General features: G+C 41.2%; 4 protein-coding genes across 4 annotated transcripts; 2 read left to right on the plus strand and 2 right to left on the minus strand.

Moving 5' to 3' along the window:
- Positions 1 to 34: 34 nt before the first annotated feature.
- rereb (arginine-glutamic acid dipeptide (RE) repeats b) lies at positions 35 to 8,300 on the plus strand. The gene is made up of 17 exons (XM_068742251.1): positions 35 to 60; positions 980 to 1,028; positions 1,548 to 1,666; positions 2,169 to 2,268; positions 2,597 to 2,695; positions 3,043 to 3,123; positions 3,240 to 3,393; positions 3,510 to 3,596; positions 3,678 to 3,871; positions 4,015 to 4,170; positions 4,300 to 4,410; positions 4,588 to 5,708; positions 6,297 to 6,501; positions 6,591 to 7,293; positions 7,412 to 7,552; positions 7,652 to 7,826; positions 8,162 to 8,300. Exons 1-17 carry the CDS (start codon positions 35 to 37, stop codon positions 8,193 to 8,195), a joined length of 3,555 nt encoding a protein of 1,184 aa, XP_068598352.1. The 3' UTR covers positions 8,196 to 8,300.
- An 812-nt stretch (positions 8,301 to 9,112) lies between these two features.
- On the minus strand, positions 9,113 to 12,160 carry perm1b (PPARGC1 and ESRR induced regulator, muscle 1b). Its single transcript, XM_068742255.1, has 3 exons — positions 11,368 to 12,160; positions 11,163 to 11,279; positions 9,113 to 10,330 (listed from the first exon to the last, which is right to left on the minus strand). Exons 1-3 carry the CDS (start codon positions 12,140 to 12,142, stop codon positions 10,236 to 10,238), a joined length of 987 nt encoding a protein of 328 aa, XP_068598356.1. The 5' UTR covers positions 12,143 to 12,160; the 3' UTR covers positions 9,113 to 10,235.
- A 4,102-nt stretch (positions 12,161 to 16,262) lies between these two features.
- Positions 16,263 to 18,076, minus strand: c8h1orf159 (chromosome 8 C1orf159 homolog). Its single transcript, XM_068742079.1, has 8 exons — positions 18,005 to 18,076; positions 17,837 to 17,906; positions 17,318 to 17,413; positions 17,177 to 17,233; positions 16,885 to 17,019; positions 16,728 to 16,753; positions 16,618 to 16,642; positions 16,263 to 16,366 (listed from the first exon to the last, which is right to left on the minus strand). The coding sequence occupies exons 1-8, from the start codon at positions 18,074 to 18,076 to the stop codon at positions 16,263 to 16,265; spliced, it is 585 nt and encodes a 194-aa protein (XP_068598180.1).
- A 2,183-nt stretch (positions 18,077 to 20,259) lies between these two features.
- Positions 20,260 to 22,689, plus strand: LOC137898334 (interactor of HORMAD1 protein 1). The gene is made up of 7 exons (XM_068742361.1): positions 20,260 to 20,288; positions 20,480 to 20,618; positions 20,958 to 21,073; positions 21,158 to 21,206; positions 21,300 to 21,384; positions 21,618 to 21,733; positions 21,837 to 22,689. Exons 1-7 carry the CDS (start codon positions 20,263 to 20,265, stop codon positions 22,524 to 22,526), a joined length of 1,221 nt encoding a protein of 406 aa, XP_068598462.1. The 5' UTR covers positions 20,260 to 20,262; the 3' UTR covers positions 22,527 to 22,689.
- The last annotated feature ends 44 nt before the right edge of the window (positions 22,690 to 22,733 follow it).

Consider the following 22,733-nt stretch of genomic DNA (forward strand, 5'->3'; position numbering starts at 1 on the left):
AGTGTCAACAAGCCACATCCAAACATCCTTCGACATGGACGACCTGTTCAGTCCGCGGAGGTAACTTGATAAACTCGCCGTTAACGCTTATGTTCTAGTCGCAATGCATTGAATGTGCATTTTTTTTATTTATTTTTTTATTGCTGTTTTGCAGCGCTACTTCGAGAGCCGCTTGTGGCGAAACAGTCGGAGTGTCAGTGGTCACGAAGTTCGTGTCTGGCTAACAAGCTAGCCAAAACGGCGTAGCGTTACCGTCTAGTTAGCAGCTAGCAACTCCTCCGGGCGAAAATGGTTTTCTGCTCGCTTTTTTTTTGTCGATAGTTTATCAAATATTGTCAGCAAAAACCACATTAGCCTGATATGCGTCACTGATTAATAAATCCGCGACTCCCTTCGGGGTTGACACGGATCTTTGTCGCATTACGTTCGCTTATATGTATGTCAGAGGTATGTTGTGATGCTAATATCATTGATTATTAGTGACAACAGTGGCGAAACGGAGTTAGCCAGCTAATGCTAGTGTCAACCTGTTTGGCTCTGGAGTAGCAACACACTATTCTCATAATGGTGACCGTAAAAATTAGCAGCGCTTGTCTGATTGATTGACAGTCTTCTGCAGTGGCTGGTGTCGGATTTCATTCACGTATTATAAGAAAACGATACAGCGATTGGTCGACAGTGATGAAGGGGCGGGATATTATTCTGCTCAAATCACTGCGTCGGGAAGAAAGGAATTAGGTTACAGTCAAGTTGTACACATCTCATTTTCGATTATACGTTTGTGTACTTATTGTACTGCATTGACAACATGCTAATGTGCTGTTAATGGCTAGTCTGCAGGCCAACCTTTATTAATTATTTATTAATAAACAAGTGTATCCTTTACAAGAATGTCAGTTGCAAATGAAATAGAATTTGCATGATGCACAATTGTTGAATTTTTATTATGTTTTGTTGTTGTTTTTTGTTTTTATTCCAGGAGCCTGAACAGTACACAGGGCGAGATTAGAGTGGGACCAAGTCATCAGGTACACCCTCTTACAGCAAGATAATATTTGCCAGATCAGAAACAAAAAACAGTACCCAATGTCTAAAAGGCTAATTTATCTTTATTTAGGGGTGAGAGTTAAAAAAAAAAAAAAATTCAAAATTAAATGAAGAATTTAGTTTTGACCGATTCACCTCCAGTACTGCAAGACCAAGCGCTGTATGTGGTAAAAACCAAACAAACCCTTCTTTTAGTTCTGATTTTAATATTCAGCTAGATTGTAGGAATTATAGACAAAATATGTGAAACATATGTGTAATAACCAAATAAGAGCAAAATATAGTTCATCTGTGATTTACATTTATTTCATGTCCTAATGCATAATTTTGGCATGCAAAAAATATTTTAGGGTATGAAATTAGTGTGAGTACTGAAATTTTAAAAATGCCACTAGATATTTACCCTGTAATATCTAAATAAACATAAATCTTAGCACATGACTCTCAATGTCTGTCTGGTTTTTGAGGAAGTCTAACAGGTTTTTGCTGTTCCATTGCAGGCCAAACTTCCAGAGTTGCAGCCGCGACCTGGTTTGCAGAGTCAGATAGAGAATGAGGAGCTGATGTGGACACCTGGGGTCAATGACTGTGACCTTCTTATGTACCTCAGAGCTGCCAGGTCAATACAACTTTACAATAAACTCTAACCCCAATGATTTACCTGCAACATTTAACAAACCGATGGAGGTATGAGTTAATGCTTACATAAAAAGTCCTTACTCAGAGTCCCCCAGAAATGCTTTTTTAATGCCCAAGTAGTTACAGTACTAGCTAAGTATGTCTTGACCCACAAGAACCATCAGAAGATGATGAATCTTCCCTGCCATCCAGCAAACTCCTGTCCCCTCAAAGGACATTTTCCAGATTAGTTTGTTAGTTTTCACACTTGGAATTCTTGCACCAGAATGGACGTGCAGTTGGTGTTCATTTTTTCTCTAAAATAAATTTTCCCACTGTGACTGTTTATGTTTACAATAAACAAACTGCTGAATGAGTTGCTTCAGCGAGACAGATTGAGTATGCTTGCCCTTAAGCTTGTTGATCGCTTTCTTTATTTTCTTTATTTTTACCGCGCAATGGGACAGCAGTAATAGCTTAATATGCTATTTACATTTTTCAAGGAGCATGGCAGCATTTGCAGGGATGTGTGATGGTGGATCCACGGATGATGGGTGTTTAGCGGCTTCCCGTGATGACACCACTCTCAACGCACTCAACATGGTGAGGAGTAAAGCCACAAAAAAATATTACTGATGGGTTTAGAGATTATTTTTACAAATGATCAGTTTAATGTAATGTAATGTAAAAATAAATTATTTTATTTTGTTAAGCAAACCATCCAAACCCAACTACTCTTCATTTAATATCTTAAATGATAATGAAAAGCAAAACAACTTTAAGTTTAAGAAGCAGGAACCAGAAAATGAAAGTTTTACCTAAAAATTATTCTAGTTTTTTTCTTATTGGAGCTCTAGTTAGTTAGCATTAGAACAAAATTACAAACTTTCTGGTTCACAGGAGTCTCTTCTTTATCTCCCCCCAACTGTAGCTGCATGCAAGTCATTATGATGCAGCAAAGGCTCTCCAGCGTCTGGTTAAGAAGCCTCTGCCGAAGCTCATTGAGAAATGCTGGTCAGAGGATGATGTGGTAAGCTGCCTTTACCTAGTAGCACGGCACCAAAGGTCAAAGGTGTCAGACGGCTACTCCTAAACGGCTCCTGTCATGTTTGAGAGTGCTGTAAGTGTAACTTGAAAGCTCGCTCATCAAAAAGCATCAGTTTAGTCAACTCCATGATCTGGTGTAAAATAATGTGTAGTGTGATAGTAGCCTTTAGTAAAACTGTTCTTCCAGTGCTTCCTTAGACTAACCAGTCCAGTACTTCAATATAATAACGTCAGACACGTCTAATAAAGAATGCTATGATTTACATTTTCTCTACAGGAGCTGGACTGGATATAATTTAAATTGATAGACTGCCACCCTTTTCTCTACAGAAACGCTTCATCAAAGGCCTGAGACAGTATGGAAAGAATTTCTTCCGCATCCGGAAAGACTTTCTGCCCTGCAAAAAGACTGTAATTGAATGGTTTTTTTTTTTTTTTGTAAGGCATGCAGTGATTCACGGTTGCTATTTTTTAAATGATTATTATTAGAAACATGACGTGAATTCTGCCTGTGTTCTAATCATCAGGGGGAACTGATCACTTTCTATTACCACTGGAAGAAAACTCCTGAAGCTGCTGGAACAAGAGCTTATCGACAGCAACGGCGACAACCAGCCTCTCGCAAAGCTAAGACTCGCTCTGCCGCCGCTCCTGTTAGCACCCCATCACGAAATTATTCAGGTGAGCAGATTTTATTATTTCATTTTATACATATTTCTTTTCCTCTTTTCATTTTGCCAGTGAATTTGGATCACATGAAGTCTGGCATTTATTAAAAGTGATCTTTCCCTTTGCAGTGGATGTGAGTTCTGCCAGTGAGGATGAACTTGATAGTGAAGACAGTGAACAGGAAATCAAGAGCTGTAGTCACTGCGGTGCAACAAGTGAGTACAGACAGAGGTTGGTATGTTGTGTAATGTGAAAGGGTTTATAGATTTCTGTAAAAACAACATAAAAACTTTCAGGTTCCAAGGAATGGCACCAGGGGGGAAGAGCAAACCCACTGCTGTGCACAACTTGTCACATATATGAAAACAAGCATGGATGTCTGCCACCGTCACCAAAATCTGCAAGCGCTCCATTCCTGTTTAAACCTGTTAAAGAGGAAGAAGAGGTGAACAGCAAGCATGGCATGAGGACACGGCGAAGTAGAGCACCTGTAAGCCCGAGGCTGTCAGATCAGTCACACCTATTATTACTACGACAAGAACAAAGTCCAAAACATGTCTGAGAGAAAACGATCTTATAGTCTGACCATTTGTGTATTGTTTTACCAATGCTAACTACTATTTCATTAATCAGCTATCATCTTTAAGAAGTGGCCACAGGAGGCTCACAGGCTCTCCCAATGAGGAACAGCAGCCCAGATGTCAACCTTCCCCAGGCAGATCAACGTCTAACTCCTTGAGATCATCGTCCGCCAATAATAAGAATGACTCCAGCAGGAAGACAAACAAGGTGAGCACAATCTACGCAAATATTTATTTATGAAATCGCTACAGCTCTCAAAACAAACACACACAAATACTCTGTGTATTCTCAAAAAAACAAACAAGAATACCATTAAGTAAATATAATACTCCACAGAAGATAAAAGAGGAGATAGCATCACCAAAGACAACCAAACGCGTACGAGAGAGTCCTGCTCAGGAGCCTGATAAGCCAGAAAAGGCTACACCTAAAAGGCCAAAAACACAGGTAAGAAAGAAAAGCGAATACCAAACAGTATCCGGACGAAAAACGAAACGTCACACAGACTGTTCTGTAGTGCGAGGAGCTTATTCCTTATTGTAAGATCACTTTTGTCAGCCGTGATCTGAACGTAGAGAGTTATCATATCAAAGTATATTGCATCATTTGTGTTTGCTACGCCAGGATCCACAGGGCTCCCGATCAGAGGGAGAGGCAGAGGTAGAGGAGGAGAGCTCTTCAGAGAGTCGCAGTGCTCAGGATGATGGCAGCAGCGACACCAAAGACATCGATCAGGATAACCGTAGCTCCTCTCCCAGCATTGCGAGCCCTCAGCAGTGTAATGAAAGTGACTCTGACTCATCTGCCCAGCCGAACGGCATCCCGTCAGATCCTGTTCCTCCTGCGCCTGTGCCAGCTGAAACTCCGGTTCCACAGGCTCTCCCTTCTCAGGGACCTCAGATGACTCCCCAGCAAATGCAAAGCACCCATTCCGCTGATCCTGCTCAGAGCCCCCCTCCGTCTTCTCCAACCACTCCCCAGCCAGCCGCTGGCTCATCAGCTGCTGCCGCAGGCCCTAACGCCCAACCACAGCATTGTCTTCCCGGCCCGCCACCTCTTCCATCATCACTGTGTCTGGACTCTTCTCTTTCTCCAGCATTTCAGGTCCCACCTACTCTCAGCTCTGTGCAGCCTCATGGCCCTTCACCTCAGGCCTCCCAGCGACCCCCACCCTTCTTTAGGGAATCTCAGATCCTGCAGCCTCCTCTGTCGGGCCCACAAATCAAGCCCCCTCCTACCACTCCAATTCCACCTTCACACAAACAGATGGCACACCAGTCTCCTACACCTTTCCCTCAGATGCCCTCCAATCTCCCCCCTCCTCCTGCCCTAAAGCCCCTCAATTCCCTCCCCAACCAGCATCCTCCAGGTGCCTCACCTCCCCCTCTGCAGCTTATGCCTCAGCCTTTGCAAAAGCCATCGCTTCCCTCCCAACTTCCATTGAACTGTCAGGTACAGACCCACCCAGGGAAAAGCATCAATTCTTCTCACCCGCCTCCTCCAGCCTCGCACCCTCTCACCTCCATGGCGTTTTGTGCCGGCCCTGTGCCAAGCCTCCAACCATCATTCCCGCCTCTTCCACTGAGATCTTCACAAGGCACAACAGCAGAAGGATCACAGATCCAGATCAAAGAGGAGCCACTCGATGAGATTGAAGAGGCCGAGAGTCCACCATCTCCAATCAGGAGTCCTTCCCCAGAGCCCACAGTCGTCGACACGGCAGGCCACGCCAGCCAGTCTGCACGGTACGTCTCAACATGCTCGTCCTCAAAAAAGACACAAAGTAGAATCTCGTCTTTCCATGTTATTTTGACATTCTTATATATTGTTCTTGAAAGCACAAGTTTAAATACAAATTATATAACTTTGTTGTATTTATTTTTTATTTTATGTAACAAGTTAAGACAGTTTCCACAAATTCAAGCAATGCATTAGCGGTGATGTATCATTTAAGCTCATATAGCAGACACAGAGCAGCACAAACAGGCTTTGTGAGTTTACGGCAACTTGATTAATATCTCATGTTCAGGTGTAGTTGATGCAGAGAGAATCTGTCCTGGCTTTTAATTTTCCAAATAGCTGGTGGGAATTGGCATGTTGGCTTTGTTATAAATGCAGTTCAGTAATATCTGGAAATAAAACAAAGACTCGGTGTAAGAATCAGTTTTAAGGGGCTCCAATATTTATCGAAAACTACGTGACGCAGTTAATGGTATCTTTGTGGACACTATACTATGTGGTTTTATACAGACAGCCTTTCGACGTTTAAATAAATAATTTTCCATTTTGTGTTTATCGGTTTGTCATTATTGCATATCTGACATTTCTTGCAGGTTTATCAAACACTTGGATCGTGGTTACAACTCCTGCGCCAGAACAGATCTGTTCTTCACCCCACTTTCATCCTCTAAGCTGGCAAAGCGAAGAGAGGAGGTCACGGAAAAGTCCAGGAGGGAGGCTGAGCTCTGCGCTCGCCAAGAACGCGACAAGGACAAAGAGAGAGAGCGAGAGCGAGAAAGGGAGGCCGACAGGAGTTCTGTGAGTGCATCTTATACGTCGTCTTATTTGACTTTTTGTCTGTTGCAAATCTGAAGGTGTTTTTTTTCTCACTGTGTGTTTACTGACAGAGAGCCTCCAGCTCCAACCACGAGAGTCGTATGTGTGAGGCTCAGATGAGCATGCAGGGCCACGGACGGCCTTCGTATGAACAGCCATCCACCACTGTCGCCGCTGTGACCCCCTACATTGGCCCAGATACGCCTGCGTTGCGCACCCTGAGTGAATACGCCCGACCCCATGTCATGTCACCCACCAACCGCAACCACCCGTTTTACGTGTCCCTGGGCCACGGCGACCCGCTGTTGGCCTACCACATGCCTGGCCTGTACAGCGCTGAGCCGAGCCTCAGAGAGCGCGAGCTGAGGAACCTCCGAGAGCGGGAGCTCCGTGAGCGGATGAAGCCGGGCTTTGAGGTCAAGCCCCCCGACATGGAAACGTTACATCCTGCAGCTAACCCAATGGAGCACTTTGCCAGGCACGGGGCCATTGCGCTCCCCCACATTCCCGGACCTCCCCATCACTTCGCGCCCTTCCATCCAGGGCTGAACCATCTGGAGCGGGAGAGAATGGTCTTGGCAGGACCTCAGCTGCGCCCGGAGCTGAGCTACGCCGAGCGGCTCACTGCCGAGCGGCTTCACGCAGAGCGGATGGCATCTGTTGCAAACGATCCTGCTGCCAGGCTGCACATGCTCAACGTGACGCCGCACCATCACCAGCACTCTCACATTCACTCACACCTTCATCTGCACCAACAGGATCCGCTCAGTCAAGGTGAGGCTGCCGTTAAATACCGATTTGGTGATGCGAATGAGCCAGCAGGAGTGCACCGGTGGTTTGAGGTTAATGTTCATTTATTGTTGTAATGAACGGATTTTGTTTCTTCAAACAGGTTCAAGCCCACATCCTCTAGTGGACCCCCTTTCAACAGGCCCGCGTTTGGCTCGGTTTCCCTTTCACGGTGGTCCAATGGCAAACCCTTTACTCAGCGACCTTCCTCATGATCATGAGATGCTGCGCCACCCGCTGTTTGGTTTGTCCTCCCAGCATACGTGCTCACTGCACTGCATTTCTAGTCCTGTCAGTGTTCAGCCCTTTCAATGAGCTTTTTTTGCATGTATACATTTTGTAGGAGCTGCATACCAACGAGAGCTGCAGGGCCAGATTCCTCAGATGTCTGCTGCTCATCAGCTCCAGGCAATGCATGCTCAGTCTGCAGAACTGCAAAGGATGGCTATGGAGCAGCAGTGGCTGCATGGCCATCACCTGCATGGGGGCCCTCTACCAAGTCAGGAAGATTATTACAGGTGAGGATTTTAATATGATCTAATGTAGCAAAGGGCAGAAAAGGTGACTTGACAAATCAATGATAAATATTTATAACTGATTAAACAGTTATTTAAATTTATGTGCATAATCATCTAAGTAGGATCCTTCAAGAGAAAATGACGTTTTTGGAGAATAAAATCTCTTTTACACATATTTTAACAATAAAAAGTTTTCCTTTTTGACAGTTTAAAGTGAGCCTTACTAATAAATCTTAGAAACATTACAAATGAGCTCAACGAGGGTTTAATGTGACACATGGATATCATTCCAGAGATCAAATGTTGACTTGTTTTTGTTGTATTTTTTTTTAAAGCCGTCTGAAGAAAGAAGGTGACAAGCATTCTTGAGCTCCGATGGTGCATTAAATCCCCTCCAAATCTAACAGAATAATGTGTACCGAGACTGTAAGAGAGAATTTGTGTCCGTTTTTTGTTTTAATATATTTTAGAAGGAAAAAAAACCTTTGTGGAACTTTACGTGCATTCCTTGTCCAGCACTTAATGGGACTATCAGTCTGTCTACGTTTTTCATATCACTTGAGACTTTATACTAGTTTTGTTATCCAGATAATCCAACAATCTCATTAATTCATGTGAGATTCAAAGCACCAGATTTTCTTTCAAACTGTAAAACAGTTTCATATGCAGTAATATTAACAGCTAAATTACAGCTCTTATAAAGTGTATGATAAACAGACTGACTTTGCTGTTATGTTTAAAACCCTGTGGTTTATAAAGGATTTCCTTGTACAGAGTGTCATTTAAATCAGTGTTTGAACGATTGTAACGGCCTAGCATGACATGTCTTTATTTTTCACCAAACTAGAGTAGCAAGTTGCATTGTGATGTTTAAACTTTAAAAGCATAGTAGAGGTTGGCTTGACTCTTACGTCTGCTAAATATTTGTCTAAATCATAAAGTTTTATATATCAAAAATATCTTTTCGCATTATCACTTTGAGATTGTAAATATTACATGTTCACAATATTCTATATGAATGAGTACTATTGATAGAGCAGTAGATGTGAACACCTGACCCTTGATTCAGCATGATAGCAGTACGTCATAAGCTAAAGCAGTATATGGTATTATAAGATGAGATCGTACTAATTGGACCCTTATTTACACAGAAAGTTTGATTAGAACAAAGTATTTACATTCTTTTGATGGGAATAGCGGAATTGGAGAGAAAGCAACTTCTTGAGCATCTTAATAGCCTTTTTAAAACAACGTCCTCTAAATTTAATATTTATGTGACAATATCAAAGTGTATCCATTGCACATTTATTTCAATAAATATTTCTGCAATGACACATTTTTCTCTGAGTTCATCTGTTTCAAGTTGGAAAGAGAACCCCCTCCAAATACACTCAGTTGCCTCTATGAGGCACACCGACTGCATATTAATGTCTAAAGTTACATGTCATGTCATGGAAGGCATAAAAGAGTCTTAGTTTTGCACTTACAGCGAGAAGAACTTCTACAAAATGATGTCTTTAATGTCATTTGTTGTGTGTGTGTGTGTCGTGTGCAAAGTGGGACAATGAGCAATCGTGGCCTGATCAGCTGATCTCGACCCACCGTTGGAGGACCTGATGAATTTCTGACAATTGACAATTTCATTCTGAACCCAACTGTATACCTATGAATAATCTGGGCACAATAAATCAAGACATCTTTCAGGTCAACACCACAAACTGCAACCTCCAAAATGAGTGTACAGTTAAAATCAACAAAGGCTAAGCAAAACCTTTACGAATAATTTAGCTGATACAAGACTTCTATTAGACGATGTTAGCTTTAGCTGAAATGTACAGAGCAAATAAATGAACAGTGATCAGAGTATCTTCATGATTTGCTAATCCTTGTCTTTTTTTTTTTTTTTTTTTTTACAGCTACAGACTTAATGTTCTTACATTAGTCTTTCAGCTATTTTTAAAAACCTGTGATGTTTAAATATTTTAATCTTGGGAACAGCTGTCAGTCTCTGATTCTATATGCTGATGAATATTTACCAGTATGTGGGAGTGATTCTGCAGGCCCCACAATCATCATCATCATCATGCATCCATTTTCTTGCAGACGAGACGATTGCATTTGTCTCATCCGCAGCTGCTTATCCACCCAGCTCATCACTTAATCGCTTCACTTTTGAATCGTAACCCACTGATGCTCTTTGAAATTAATAGAGGCTTTTTTACATTATGTTATATTGAGATTATATTATATTAAATGTTCATTTTACAAACAATCTTAGGATGGTCTCATTGTTGGTTTATGTCTTTCATGTAGTAACAAATCTGGTAGAAAATTCAGGCTGTAAAGAACTGAACACATCGGTTTGCTGGACCCAAATACGAATGTTTGGAAAGGACGTCTCTTGTGTGATCATCTTGAGAAGGATTCCTCTTGAGGAGGCGTCTTCTTCACATACTGCCTCAGGTACTGGATAGCTGATAGCGCACTCACATTTGCCAGCAGAACTGAACAAGATAAAAAAAAAAGGTTAATTTAAATGACTGGACATCATTTTAACAGTTTTTAATCACTTCTGAACTATGCCTGTCTTTTTTTCCCCCCTGTCCCAACATTTTTGCAACAAATTCAGAATCAGGATGCATTCACACTGTCTTAAAGTCAGTACATGGCCACATTCTGATTCATGACGACTCAGCTCCGCTATTTCAGATTGGGGTTGTCATCTATCCATTTTATTGTAGACGGGACGATCTCAACCATCTCGTCTACAAACGCGTATCCACATTGTGCTGGAGCCTATCCCGCTGGTTGCTGGCGAGAGGTGGGGTACACCCTGGATGGGGCGCCAGCTCATCATGGGGCCACACGAAAGACAAACACACACTCACACTTTAGGGAAATTTGTTTCAGTTAGGCAGCACTTCCCACTGCACCACCATTCTGCCCTTGGGGTTGTCAAAACAACAAAAAGGTAGATGTAGACCATAAATGTTTACATTTCCAAGAATTGGACAAAAATGCAATTTGGTTCTCGTTTAACTGACAATAGAAAATCTCACCGGAACGAGCAACCTCATCACACTTAAAATCTGATATTGCAGAAGTATGTGATTTCATTTTTTGCCCGTTTCAAACCGGTGAGAAAAACTAAGATTAAAACAAAACATTGTTTCTATGTAAAACTGACCTAAAACATTACGTGGAAAATTATGTATCGAGGTTCATTTACATTAATGAACCTCGATACATAATTTCCCACGTAATGTTTTAGGTCATTTACATTAGTAAATGAACGAGTGTAACGGCAGGATGTCAACAACGTAGGAAGTTTCATACCTGCTTTCCAGGCATCAGCAGCATCTGGATCAGATGAGCTTAACACCCACGAGGAAAATGCAATGCAGACCAAGCACATATCTGACTGCGTCAGGGTGGAGAAAAAGCTGTCTTGTCCTGCAAGGGACAAAAACGTGCTACTGTAGATTTTGTTTGACTATAGTTGTCCTTTGGATGTGTGACCTTTCAAAGGATAAAGACTTACTTGCTGTCTGTATGGTTTCTAAAATGCTGTGAATTGCTGCTACCTCTTGATACAACTGAGGAGGTGAAGAAGAGCCTTTCCCCTCTGTGGCCACACCGTTTGATTGATCTGCTCCATTATTTTCAGCCTCAACTGGAAACTCCCAGGCACCAGACCCTCTGCACCAGATGCTGCCTTTGTCGTGGAAGCAAATCTTCCTTCTCGACAGAAAACCTTTCAAGGTGCAAAGTCCTTGTAGACTTGCTACAGAATCCCCATAATCACCGCCCTGGGTGAAACAGCGAGAGCCAACTTGATTTGCTGAGATGCCATCCTCCTCCTCTGCACGTAGAACATAGTCCTGATTACATAATGTGAGTTCTCTGACAGTGGGATGAGAGCAAGAAAAAATGGGGATGGGTTTCTTGCACTGGGAATCACGGAGGAAAGTGAACGATGTCTCACCAGAGAATGCACAGCGAGTGTAGTCAAACGCCGGAGACACAGACAGGTTGTCTGGCTGGAGGATAGTGAAACACTTGCTGGATAGAAAATGTGCAGCCATCAGTGTTCCCCAGCTGTCGGTTCTTTTTGAAGGCACATTTTCAGAAGGAAAGCTGTTGAAAGAGAGACCTTTCTCTCTGCTACCAAGCAAAGAAAGGTCTGTGTTGAGGGCTTGTACGCTCCACGTGCTTTCACATTTTCTTATCCGCCTTGGACAAGCAATAGTGTTTGAAATGAGAACATCTGAGTTCTGATATTCAAAGCATTCTGTGGAGGGAAAATCTGTCTCCATTCCTTCAGAGGCTATGGATTCCTCTTCCTCATGTACAAAGAAAGCAGAGTCAGTTGTTCTTTTTTGGTTTCTTCTTTGAGGGTTAGGACAGGAGTTCCTACCGGCTCCAAGAAACTGGCAGTACTCAGAATCTGCAGCGTCCGATGTATCCATTGGAGCAGCATCGGGCACAATACACTCCACAGTGTCAAACGAAGGGCTGTGATTTGCTGGGAAATCCTGTGCATGTGCCATCACTCTTCCTTGTGTGCCACTGGAAGGTGTTTCTCTGCAAATCCGGAGCTGCAAAATGTCATTTATTGTCAATTTCTCCATTTCATCCCAAAAAGCAGAAATGGCATATACAGGTTGAGCTTGACCTGCAGTTGCGGCATAGGATTCGGGGCTGTCGGCTGCAGAGCGAGGCATCAGGTTTACATCAGAAACAAAGGGAAGAGGATTCTCATCTCTCAAGGAGGAACCTGGAGCTGAAATGTCATCGTTAGCAGTTGCTACGCTGCAAGAGAGAGTGTTCGGAGAAGACAGCGTTTGTCTGTCCCGTGTGTCGTCTTCATCTGCGTTCTGAGTCGGACTGAATGGAGAGGCGAGGTTTGCCGCAGATGAGCTCTGCATCTGTTGCGTTTCCACGTGAACACGCTGAGCATCCTCTGCCGATTCAAAAGCAGACAGGTAGCATTCGGAGTCACAGCTGTGAACAGAGAGGAACTCGGCACCGTCTCCACTCTCATCAGACTCCACACTAACCAAACGCAAAGGCTCTTTGGCTTTAAAAGCATCCTGTGTTGTGGATGCTAAATTTCTCGGGTCCAGTTTTTTATTGTCTAACATTGGCTCAGTGATATTTAATTTGACCAGTTTGTCAGAACTACGTCCCCCCTTGGGCCTTAAAGAGATCCGTGATGGGTCTGAAGCGATTCCTGTCTGGAGGTTCTGAGGCTGTGCTTCAGCATAACATGCTGCGTTTTGTTTTGACTGTGTGTCCTTCTCTCCCTCAGGTTCATCATCGATCTCTAATGGTGGGACGCGTAATTCCTCCCGCCCCAGAGTTTGCTGCATGCGATTGTCCCTACAAGGTCTTTTTGGTCTTTGTTTCTCTTCCACAGACACGCCACTTATCCACTGTCGTGCAGTGCCGTTGTCCAAGGTCACAAACCGGCGCTCTTTTTCTGCTAGTGAAAGGCCATTGCCCACTGAAGCGTGTGGCTCACGCAGCTTCAGATGTGGCTGATGTCCATGTTCACGCATGAAAGACTTTTTTTGCATGTCTTCGTGTTGTTTTGGCAGCTCTGTGCATTCTCTGTGTGATGGGGCATTTAGCTGGACAGTTTGCAGCGTGGTTTTGATGTCGTCAGTTGTGTGAATGGTATTCAATCCATCATAATCAATGCATTTAGCAGACTTTTCTCTCCCTTCTCCATCCCTTGCCATAAAACCATCTAGTTCTCCTTCTGAAATGCTGCGATTCATCTGCACATCTTCCTCGCAGCATCCCGCTGAGTTGCTTTCACCATCAGCATTGTTTGAAGCGGGGCTTTGCTGCAGTTCCGTTTGGTCTGTGGTGAAGACTGAATTTGAGTTTCTCGAGTCCTCTGAATCGCTGAGGCTCAAGTTATCAACGCAGGCGAGCAAAGGCTGCAGCAGACCACACTCCTCACTCTCCTCATAGAGACTCATCCAGTCATCTTCTGCAATATGGATGGTGTGATCTAAATCATCCATTGTGACACCTCGTATGCCCTTTAGTCTGTTAAAAGAAATCAGTAAGGGCAGTGTGGGTTTCGGCATGCAGGTATAGGCAGAGTTTAGCAGCACATCCTTGGAATCACAACTCAATAATCATTAAAGCTACAGCAGCATGTTTCTTTTGAAGGTCAAAATCCCTTGTAATTAGTTTAGCACATTTCATACAGGAAGCAGTTATTTTAAATTGCGTCAAATAATCAATTAAATTGTATCTTCAATGTTGCTTTTGATTGGGCCATTTTTGTTGCACTCTTTTAACTACAGGGTACAAGATTCATTTAATGGTCAGGATAGGTTTTAGACTTTTTCAATATCTATTCTGAAGTCGTTGTACACTAACATGCATTCTCTCTCATGTGTAGGAATGGAACCGACCTGTGGCAGAAGGACGAAAGCGACCAGGCTGGTCTTCTTGCGGGGACACTTCAGCTCTGATGTCCCTCTGTCCTTGCTAATGTCACACCAGTGCCTGGCACCCAGCCGTTATAAATAGACGAGTACGTTCAGTCACATGTAGCTGCGAGTGCAAACACCCGTCTTTCCATTACGAGAGGTGTGACATTTCAACAGCTTAAAGTACAGCCCTTACTCACATTTATCAGTGGTTAAGTTTGATCAATTAATGATTCTGATATCAACATGATACAAATTCAAGGGCAGGGACAAATTTCTGTTTCCCTGGTTAAGAGTCTATTGTGCATTCAGCCCAACTGACAAGCCTAAATAATGACATATTTTTGATTACATTTGACATTTCCTGACTCCCTTTTCCCCCTTAATTTCTTATATACTATAATCTGGACCCATTCCAAAAGTTTTTCTTGCTGCCTGCCCTTCTACATGTTTCATGAAAATTCATAAAGCAGTTTTTGCGTAACCTATCTCGGCTGAGGTAAAAAAATAAGTTCTTATTCCTCGTTTATCGTCTTCTGATAGGACTGGAGTCAATTAATAAACTCGACAACCAAGCAGGAAAATTGCATTGAGTAATGTGCAAAATACCTTGTAAGGGATATTGCTCATTATTGAAAGAAACATTTGTCATTTCAAATTTAATTTTGCTCAACACTAAAGACAAATTATTTAATGTAGAAAGAAATAACATCTCTGGAAAAATGCTTTATTTCTGAAATCATTTAATCACATGTTAAGACCATCCTTCAACACACTGAAACTAGAATATGTTACACCATTACAAAAACATGTTATTTGTATTAAAAAAATATGTGCATGTATTCAGCGGCCAGCTTTCTATAACGCAACACAAAAAGAAAGGAATGATTGCTGCACTTACCCTGGTTCACTTCATGACTTGACATACTGAAGAAGGAAATAACTTTTTACAGCCTTAGGCTTGTCAAGATATAAAACTAAAAGACAAACATCAAAGTCAAGTAAATCTTAATAGCTTGTCTTCCTTTAGATTTGTGCACAGAGAAGGCCACTGGATAAAATACCCAAATAATTCCTCACACCGTGAAAACACACTTCCTGTCAACATTTAAAGTTCAACATGGCACAGTAATCACACTGATGGCACACAGTAAAAGCATTGTTCTTCAGACAAATTTGGCAAAAGGCTTCAGTAGTATGCTAACAATAATGTTTCCGTTAATACAAGCAAAAATAATCAATCACACAATATGGCAACAGCTATTTGGAGTATTTGTTTAGAAAAGTATCTGATGATCCGTTGCAAATAAAGTGCCTAAGGATATAAGAATATATATACAGTGGAATTAAAATTTACTTCCTGGCCGAAATGGTTATTTTAACTTGTGTAGGAGCACAGAACGGCCTAGCTGACTATCTTTCGTGTTGCATGCCCTAGTTTTATGCGTCAGACATTCACCTCGTTTAAACTCAACAATAATAAATACAACTGCAATATTAAAAACACAAAAAGCAAACATAGCGACTCTCCCTAAAAGGACATGATCTTTCTGAGGAAGAGCTGCTATTTATTCAGTTGGTTGATTGTAATCAGTAAGCCTCAGTGCATGGTTACACAATCACAATAAATATATATATATAAAAAAGAATTCCTTTAAACAGTGTTTAGACTTAGAAACAAATAAATAATCCTGATGTGCTGCATTAGTGGGAAAATTCATACATCATGCAAATGCAATTTCTTTGGGTATTTATTAGCAAATAAAAGTGTGAATAGGGATTCGGACACTCTTTGGAGAAGACCGACAGGCTGGTTACTGGATACTGATGGTTTTCATGTTCTTGATAAATACAGAACAGCAGAGTCTGCTGCAGTTAAGTTTGGCCATTAATGCTGGAGTTAACTGGTCTTTTGTCACACTGGAAATCTAACATAGTTCCTGAGCAATCTCCCATACCTACCGCAGCACTCCCATATCTCCACCTACACATTATACTCTTGGGTGATTGTTTTAGCGGGTACGTTGGCACTGTTCAGCCTCGATGTAGCAGAGGGCCTCTCCCTTCTCGCATATCTTGGCTTCCTCCCTTGAACAGATACACAAAACAAAAGAAAACATATAATCATCCTGTGAGAAAAACAAGAGGGGACTTGCATCAGAGTTATTCGTTGAGTGACAGAGTTAAATCTGAGCACGTTTGTGGTTTTAAAGAGTTTGTAATGCTCAAGATCACCTTTTTTTTCTTTGCTCAATCAAATATTGCTAAAACTGTCAAAATCATAAAAGATGTTTGGTAAGAGGAGACTCAAGTTTCACTTGACAGCTTGGCTTTCTCACCTGATGTCGAGGGGATCATCACAGCCTAGAACAGACAAATAAACCAAAGTTAAACCCATTCATCAGCTGTAAAAGGCAGAAACTCCAAGCAAACAAGAAGACTGACTTACTGTCTCACTTGGTTGGAATATGAATGCTGTAAAAGTAAAACAAAACATCGTTAAATTTTTATTTACACCCCCCCCACACACATAATTCAGGTTTTGGAAAAAAAAACCAAACCATGGCTGTGAAATTGCAGTCAAAGCTGTTTCAGTGTTTATTTACCCTTATTACGGTGGTAGAAGATGCTCGGGAGTCGGTTGGAGCGTTTGAGGTAGAAAAAGGAAGCAACAGAGAGGATCAGGAACAAGCTGATCAACAGAGTTCCCAGAAGAAGAGAGGCAGCCACACCAGCTCCTCCTGATCAAAAACAGCACGGAGCAGAGAGAGGATGATCATAAACATGGGGGATATCAGCTGCCAATATCTGCATAGTAACAGCCAGTGAAGACAAGGAAACTAGTATGATAAAAGAGGAACTAGTCGGCTCATATTGATTGCAGATGTAATATCTTACCAATTTTAGGAATGACAGTGGTCACAGTTGTGTGATTTTTCCTCTCAGTAATATTATCTAGTGAGCACACAGACAGGTCAGATTAAAAGCATGCTACGAGGAAACACAAATGTTTTATGTATTAAAACAAAGGGGCCTTACTGTAGGTGCAGACGGTTACGTTCTCCGTATCCACAGCTGCTGAGTCACAGAATAGGCAAACATGTTTGCCATTCTCAAGGAGACGCAAGAAGCATCCTGAATAATTCAAAATGAACAATAAGCAAATCAAAAAAATTCAACTTAAACAACACTTAACTGTCTCATAATAAACTGTAGCTGTTGAACATTAAGTGGCTTATTGGAGCGTCACATCTTCCAAAAGAGCTCCAGATTGCAAATGACATCATCTGGTTAAAAGTGAAACGCTCATTACATCTTGAAGCCATAAAAAAAAAAAAAAAAAAATAGATCAGTTGTATGTACTTTGATTATTTATTTCAATATTTACATCAGAAGCAGTGATTACTAGCCAGAGCATCATTTCAGTCTGAATTAGAAAAGAACTGAGAGCGCAGAGCTCATTACTCTCCTAATTAGATTTACACCATCTGGATCATCATCAAAAAGGTTCTAAATTGTTCTCTCCCCCCCCCCCCCCCACACACACACCTACATTACCTGGTTCACAGTGAGTCGTGTCATTTGAACATGAAACGTTCACTTTCTGCTTCTCGCCGCAGCACTCGGCCTACAGACAGAACAGAGTTTGCATGTGAACAAACCAGAGCAAGGAGAGCAGCATACATACACTTTGTCCCTTTAGCTGGACTAACTTGTATTTTATACCTTAGTTACAGGTGTCTCAGGTTTGATAAGAATCACTGTTGCAGCCAAGACCAACAGGAATGACAGAGCCATAGTAGAAGCCTTGAACACCAAACACACTTGAATCAGGTAAGCATCAATGACGTTGATAAGGCACATTGTAAAAACCATTACCTTGTCCTAAGGAAAATGATCCTTACTGGCTGATTGAACATCAGAATCAACTGTATTAAGAGATCAAACATTGCTTCAACTTGTGGCCTTCGCATACTTTTATCAAGTCATAATAACATTTATTGTATCATAGGGATAATCTCAATTATTCAAATACATTTATTGTATTTTTGTCTTGAAATGCTGTTAACTGACCAAATAAAACAATAAACAGGGCTGGGTTGCAGTTAATGTTTAAAAGCGTTTAAAAAAAATGATTCTAGACTGCATTTAGAAATGTCATTGTCCTTCCCGTTCCCAACCCATTTCCAAAAGGTTAGGAGTGTCAAAATCCACAGCTTGGAACATCCTGATAAAGAAACCCACTTCTGGATTTAACAAATGTTAAAAACGTACATTGCACACTTTTATGCATGTTTTGGCGTTAAAACGTTTACACTGTTGAGATAAAAAAAAAAAAAAAATAATAATAACTTCAAGCATGAGGCATTGTGGCTAATGCGCAAAATGCTAAGTCCGTGTTACCAGACACGAGGGAGGTGTTCAGCTAGCTAGCACCTGTCATAACTAACGACGTCAGCGTCAGATCGATCACTGATCACCGGGTGTGTTTAGAATCAACGCTGATCAATTCCACGTTCAGAATGTTGGAAACACGAGAAGTTAACTCACCAGTCTATCACGATACAGTCCGAACGATATTGTTTATCGATCGGAACGTGCGCTCTGCTGTAAATGTATAAGAAAAATGATCAATTATATTGTTGCAGCTCTGCCAGACATGGAGTTCGACCAGAGAATCCAAAAGAAAGTGGCCATGAAGAGTGTTTTCATTTAGCACAGGAACTTCCGGGTAAGCTTTTCAAAATAAAATCCTGTTACGCTGTGTGATAGTTGAGCGATTTTTCTGCATACTTTCTCCTTTAAATTCTTTTTTTTGTGTTTTTCTTTTTTTTTTTGACTTTAATAAAACATATTTTTTTATGTGGATAAAACTGTTTAAATGCAGCATTGTGAAATTAAATAATTCAAACATTTAATATCAACACAAGCTTGAAATTGAAGGAACTGCAAATGACAACACATTATTCATAATATAATAATAATAGTGTACATACGTATACGGCATTAAAAGAGGTGCAGGGTCCATTGTACATTGCTGCTTGTGGCAGCTCTTTCGGCAGCAAACGAGAGCCGTGCCTCCGAATCCGTTCCGGTGTCATCCATGCTGGAATGTTGTCTGGAATGTTGGAATGTCGTCGTCTTCCCCAAACAGCACTGAGTGACAGCCATCGCCCAACGCAGTGTGGGGGTTCGGTCAGCTTATTGGTCACAGAGTGGGATGGGGGCGTGACATTGGATTCATGTAAATTGTAATATAAATCGCTCTGTTGTTCAATGACGTCATAGACATATAGTAGTTTATTTTTGACGGTTTGTAACCCTAATTTATCCTTCCAGCTCCAAGTTCACGTCAAACCAAAAATTTAGCCGTGAACTTATTAAATCATTAAGATAATTAATGATTAATTAATTAATCGTGAATTAAATATACATATTGTAGCCAACATATTTGATAATAAATAAGTTAAGAAATTAGGAAGATTTAATAAAGTACTCTTCGACGTTTGTTTTCGTCCTCTTAGTAGTTTAGACTTTTTCGACGGGACTTGAATGCAGCCTAGCCAGGCTCAGGAAGGTCACATGGCGGGAGATTTAAATTTGCTCGTGCTCGTGCTTGTGCTAAAGCGCGCAGCCGCGCACTGCTTCTGTTTATATTCCTGCGTCACCAGCAGCTGCTAATCGTGAGTCCATTTAGAAAGCGTTTGTTAACTATTTAATCTCCCGCATATTCATTTAAATTGAGTTTAAATGGAAGTATTTTACTGATAATCGGTTGCATGTCATTTGTGATTTATTAATATTAGCTAATCAGAAACCCTTATAGTTTACAACTGATGCTAGCTTAAGCTAACTGACGTCTTCAGTACTTCTACCAGCAGGTACAATGATCGATTCTTAAGAAGGCACAGCACGCAAATAACGCAATCATCTCTTCAACCAGGTAACCGGATACAATGAATCATATTAAGAACATCAAAGAAATGCTGAGCATCTCAACTGGAAGCAGGTGATTAGCTTAAAAAGCAACAGACTCACATGTTATTCACAGTTCAGGATAAGATGCGTCACGTCTAATAGGAGTTACTGTAAAGTAATAATATTTGTGAAACATGTCAGAATCTTTCCTGTTGTCTTTTTTTGATCATTTTCTTCTTCTTCTGCTTTCTAATCCTCCAACTGGAGTGGACCAAACAACAGGAACACGTTGACCAGCGGCTACTCCAGTTTTACCGACTCTCAGTTATTCTTTGGGTCTCAGTTTTGGCCTGAAAATTCTCAAACCAACTCTCAAGATATGAGCGTGTCATCCAGGAACTCCCAGCAAAGTTCGCAAGAGGTGAGACGCATCCTCTTCACCTTATGCAGAGAGGATATATATATATATCACTTTTATGTATAATTTGTACAATAGAAATTGTAAAAGTGATACAACTAATTCCTAATAAACTGGACTAATGTATTAATTGTCTTTATTTTCTTGGCAGTCTGATTAAAGATAAATAAATACTGATTCCCAGAATTTTAAGTTATAGTTGTTGCATTTTTGGGGGGTCAAATTTGAGTATTAATCATCTGCTGATTGATTATAGTTCTTTATTTACTATATTCATTGTTATTGTGTAAAACTTGGCTTGTGCCTGTATCCCTTAAACACACTATTTGTCTTGCGATTTAGGAGAGTGACCCAAAGTTTTTGAACAGTTATCACTTGAAACCTCTTCTGTTTGGAGATTTAAATGGTCTACCGCAATTTGAGGAGGATAAGAGGAGGGCAAAAGAAAAGGCTGACGGGTACTTAAAACATGCAGTTTGAATTTATAAATAGCCGAACACTTCTGTACATCTGTCTTATCGTTTTTTTTTTTTCTTAAACAGTGATATTTTGGCCAAAGAATGTCAGACTTTTCGTGAAGCTCTCAACAATGTAAGTGCTGTTTGGCTTCATTCTAATGCTTTATTGATAATGTTGCACACAGTTTATCATCTCTAGATGAAAAATCCTGCCAACGCTTTTCAGGTCCACCAACTGGTTGCTGGCACCGAGAAAAATACTGCTGTGTGCCAAACAGTGGTTGACAAAATTGATGATTTTACATCAACAAGTAAGTTTCCTAACTGATTGATCTAGTTAGTAACAAGTTAATCATTAATATTAGGAGGTTGTTATTTGTTACTGCCAGCAGATGGTGCTCTTTGACATCATTAAACAGTGGTTATACACAATTTATCTTATTCTTTGTCAGGTCTTACTCCTTTTTTTTTTACTTATTACTGATTTAGTGCAACAAAACAAAATTGTTTAATATGTTAATTTCTCTCCTTTTATTCATCTCAGTCCAGACGAAGCTAAACAGTCTTCAGAGTGATATTTCCCATCAGTTTGAAACTTTACTGAATAAAGCTGCCTCCCAAAAAGAGGTGTTGATTGACCTGGAGGAGAGGGTGCAAAAGGTGAATATAAATATTTGTGTATGATCATGGCTGCTTTTGATTCAATGAGATTATTGATTTTTTTTTATTTCTGATTACCTATGAGCTTTTTTTTCTTTTCTAGCATGATTCTGCTTCAGCAAACCTTTGTTCAAATCTGCAAAGCTTAAAGAATGATCTACAGTGCCTGAAAGAGGAGCAGATGAGAGAACAAAAGATGGTTGAAGAGGCTGTGACGCTGCTCAGCACCTTAGTCTCAGAGCAGTCTGCCAAACCCACCTCGGTGAGATTGATGGACAACGCCATTCAGACATCACCAGGGCTAGAACCGCCATTTCAGAATAATCTGCAGGGCAAAAAGCTTAAAAGCACACTTGCATCAATCTCCAATAACCTTGAACAAGATAAACCTGAAGTCCCTCGTCGGGGTCAGAGCTCCATCAGAGGAAGTAGGAAATTAACTCTGAAAAAACACAGGAGAACCAAAAAAAGTCCACCGGTGCTCTCAGGGAGGAGAAAACATGCAGTCACGGATGAAAACACTCAGCCACTCATGGAGACTGAAACCGTCAAGGACGGTCTCACCCAAGGCAATTTAAAGCCACCAAAAACAGCGATCAGATCTCTAGCTACAGGCTGCCTCATCTCCCCTCGTAGCTGCTGGTCTCAGGACAGCAACAGTTCTGCGTGCCTGTTAGAAATCGAACCAGAGAAACTCTCAGCTAAATCCAGGGCAGCGACTCCATCGAAAACTGGAGGCCTCTGGCAGTTGTTTGACACGGATGAAGACGCTGAGGTCTTAGTGATTGAGTGATGCCCTGGAGAAGTTTTTATTTATTTATTATTACAGTGGAGTGAAATCTCACGATTTGTATAAATTCCGAGTTACCATTGTTCTGTTGGTTGAGGTTATTTCTTTCTTTGAAAAATAACAATGTATAATTAATATGTGCAGAAAGGTACCGTTTAGTAACTCAAAAACCGTTATATATATTAGAGTTCTTCATCCTTTATCTGCTGA

This window comes from Brachionichthys hirsutus, chromosome 8, assembly GCF_040956055.1.
Source record: "Brachionichthys hirsutus isolate HB-005 chromosome 8, CSIRO-AGI_Bhir_v1, whole genome shotgun sequence".
Taxonomy (NCBI): domain Eukaryota; kingdom Metazoa; phylum Chordata; class Actinopteri; order Lophiiformes; family Brachionichthyidae; genus Brachionichthys; species Brachionichthys hirsutus.

What these genes read in the sequence shown, in the direction of transcription:
- rereb (XM_068742251.1), top strand. Translation starts at nt 35, where the DNA reads ATGGACGACCTGTTCAGTCCGCGGAG. An exon ending in TAGTCACTGCGGTGCAACAA is followed by an intron (nt 3,597 to 3,677) that starts GTGAGTACAGAC and finishes AAAAACTTTCAG; the next exon opens with GTTCCAAGGAATGGCACCAG. An exon ending in ACAGGATCCGCTCAGTCAAG is followed by an intron (nt 7,294 to 7,411) that starts GTGAGGCTGCCG and finishes TTCTTCAAACAG; the next exon opens with GTTCAAGCCCACATCCTCTA.
- perm1b (XM_068742255.1), bottom strand. Translation starts at nt 12,142, where the DNA reads ATGGAGACAGATTTTCCCTCCACAGAATGCTTTGAATATCAGAACTCA. An exon ending in AGAAACCATACAGACAGCAA is followed by an intron (nt 11,280 to 11,367) that starts GTAAGTCTTTAT and finishes TGTCCCTTGCAG; the next exon opens with GACAAGACAGCTTTTTCTCC. An exon ending in TGCTGATGCCTGGAAAGCAG is followed by an intron (nt 10,331 to 11,162) that starts GTATGAAACTTC and finishes TATCTTGTTCAG; the next exon opens with TTCTGCTGGCAAATGTGAGT.
- c8h1orf159 (XM_068742079.1), bottom strand. Translation starts at nt 18,076, where the DNA reads ATGGCTCTGTCATTCCTGTTGGTCTTGGCTGCAACAGTGATTCTTATC. An exon ending in CGTAACCGTCTGCACCTACA is followed by an intron (nt 17,234 to 17,317) that starts GTAAGGCCCCTT and finishes TGTGCTCACTAG; the next exon opens with ATAATATTACTGAGAGGAAA. An exon ending in CACTGTCATTCCTAAAATTG is followed by an intron (nt 17,020 to 17,176) that starts GTAAGATATTAC and finishes GTTTTTGATCAG; the next exon opens with GAGGAGCTGGTGTGGCTGCC.
- LOC137898334 (XM_068742361.1), top strand. Translation starts at nt 20,263, where the DNA reads ATGCTGAGCATCTCAACTGGAAGCAG. An exon ending in GCAAAAGAAAAGGCTGACGG is followed by an intron (nt 21,074 to 21,157) that starts GTACTTAAAACA and finishes TTTCTTAAACAG; the next exon opens with TGATATTTTGGCCAAAGAAT. An exon ending in TGGAGGAGAGGGTGCAAAAG is followed by an intron (nt 21,734 to 21,836) that starts GTGAATATAAAT and finishes TTTCTTTTCTAG; the next exon opens with CATGATTCTGCTTCAGCAAA.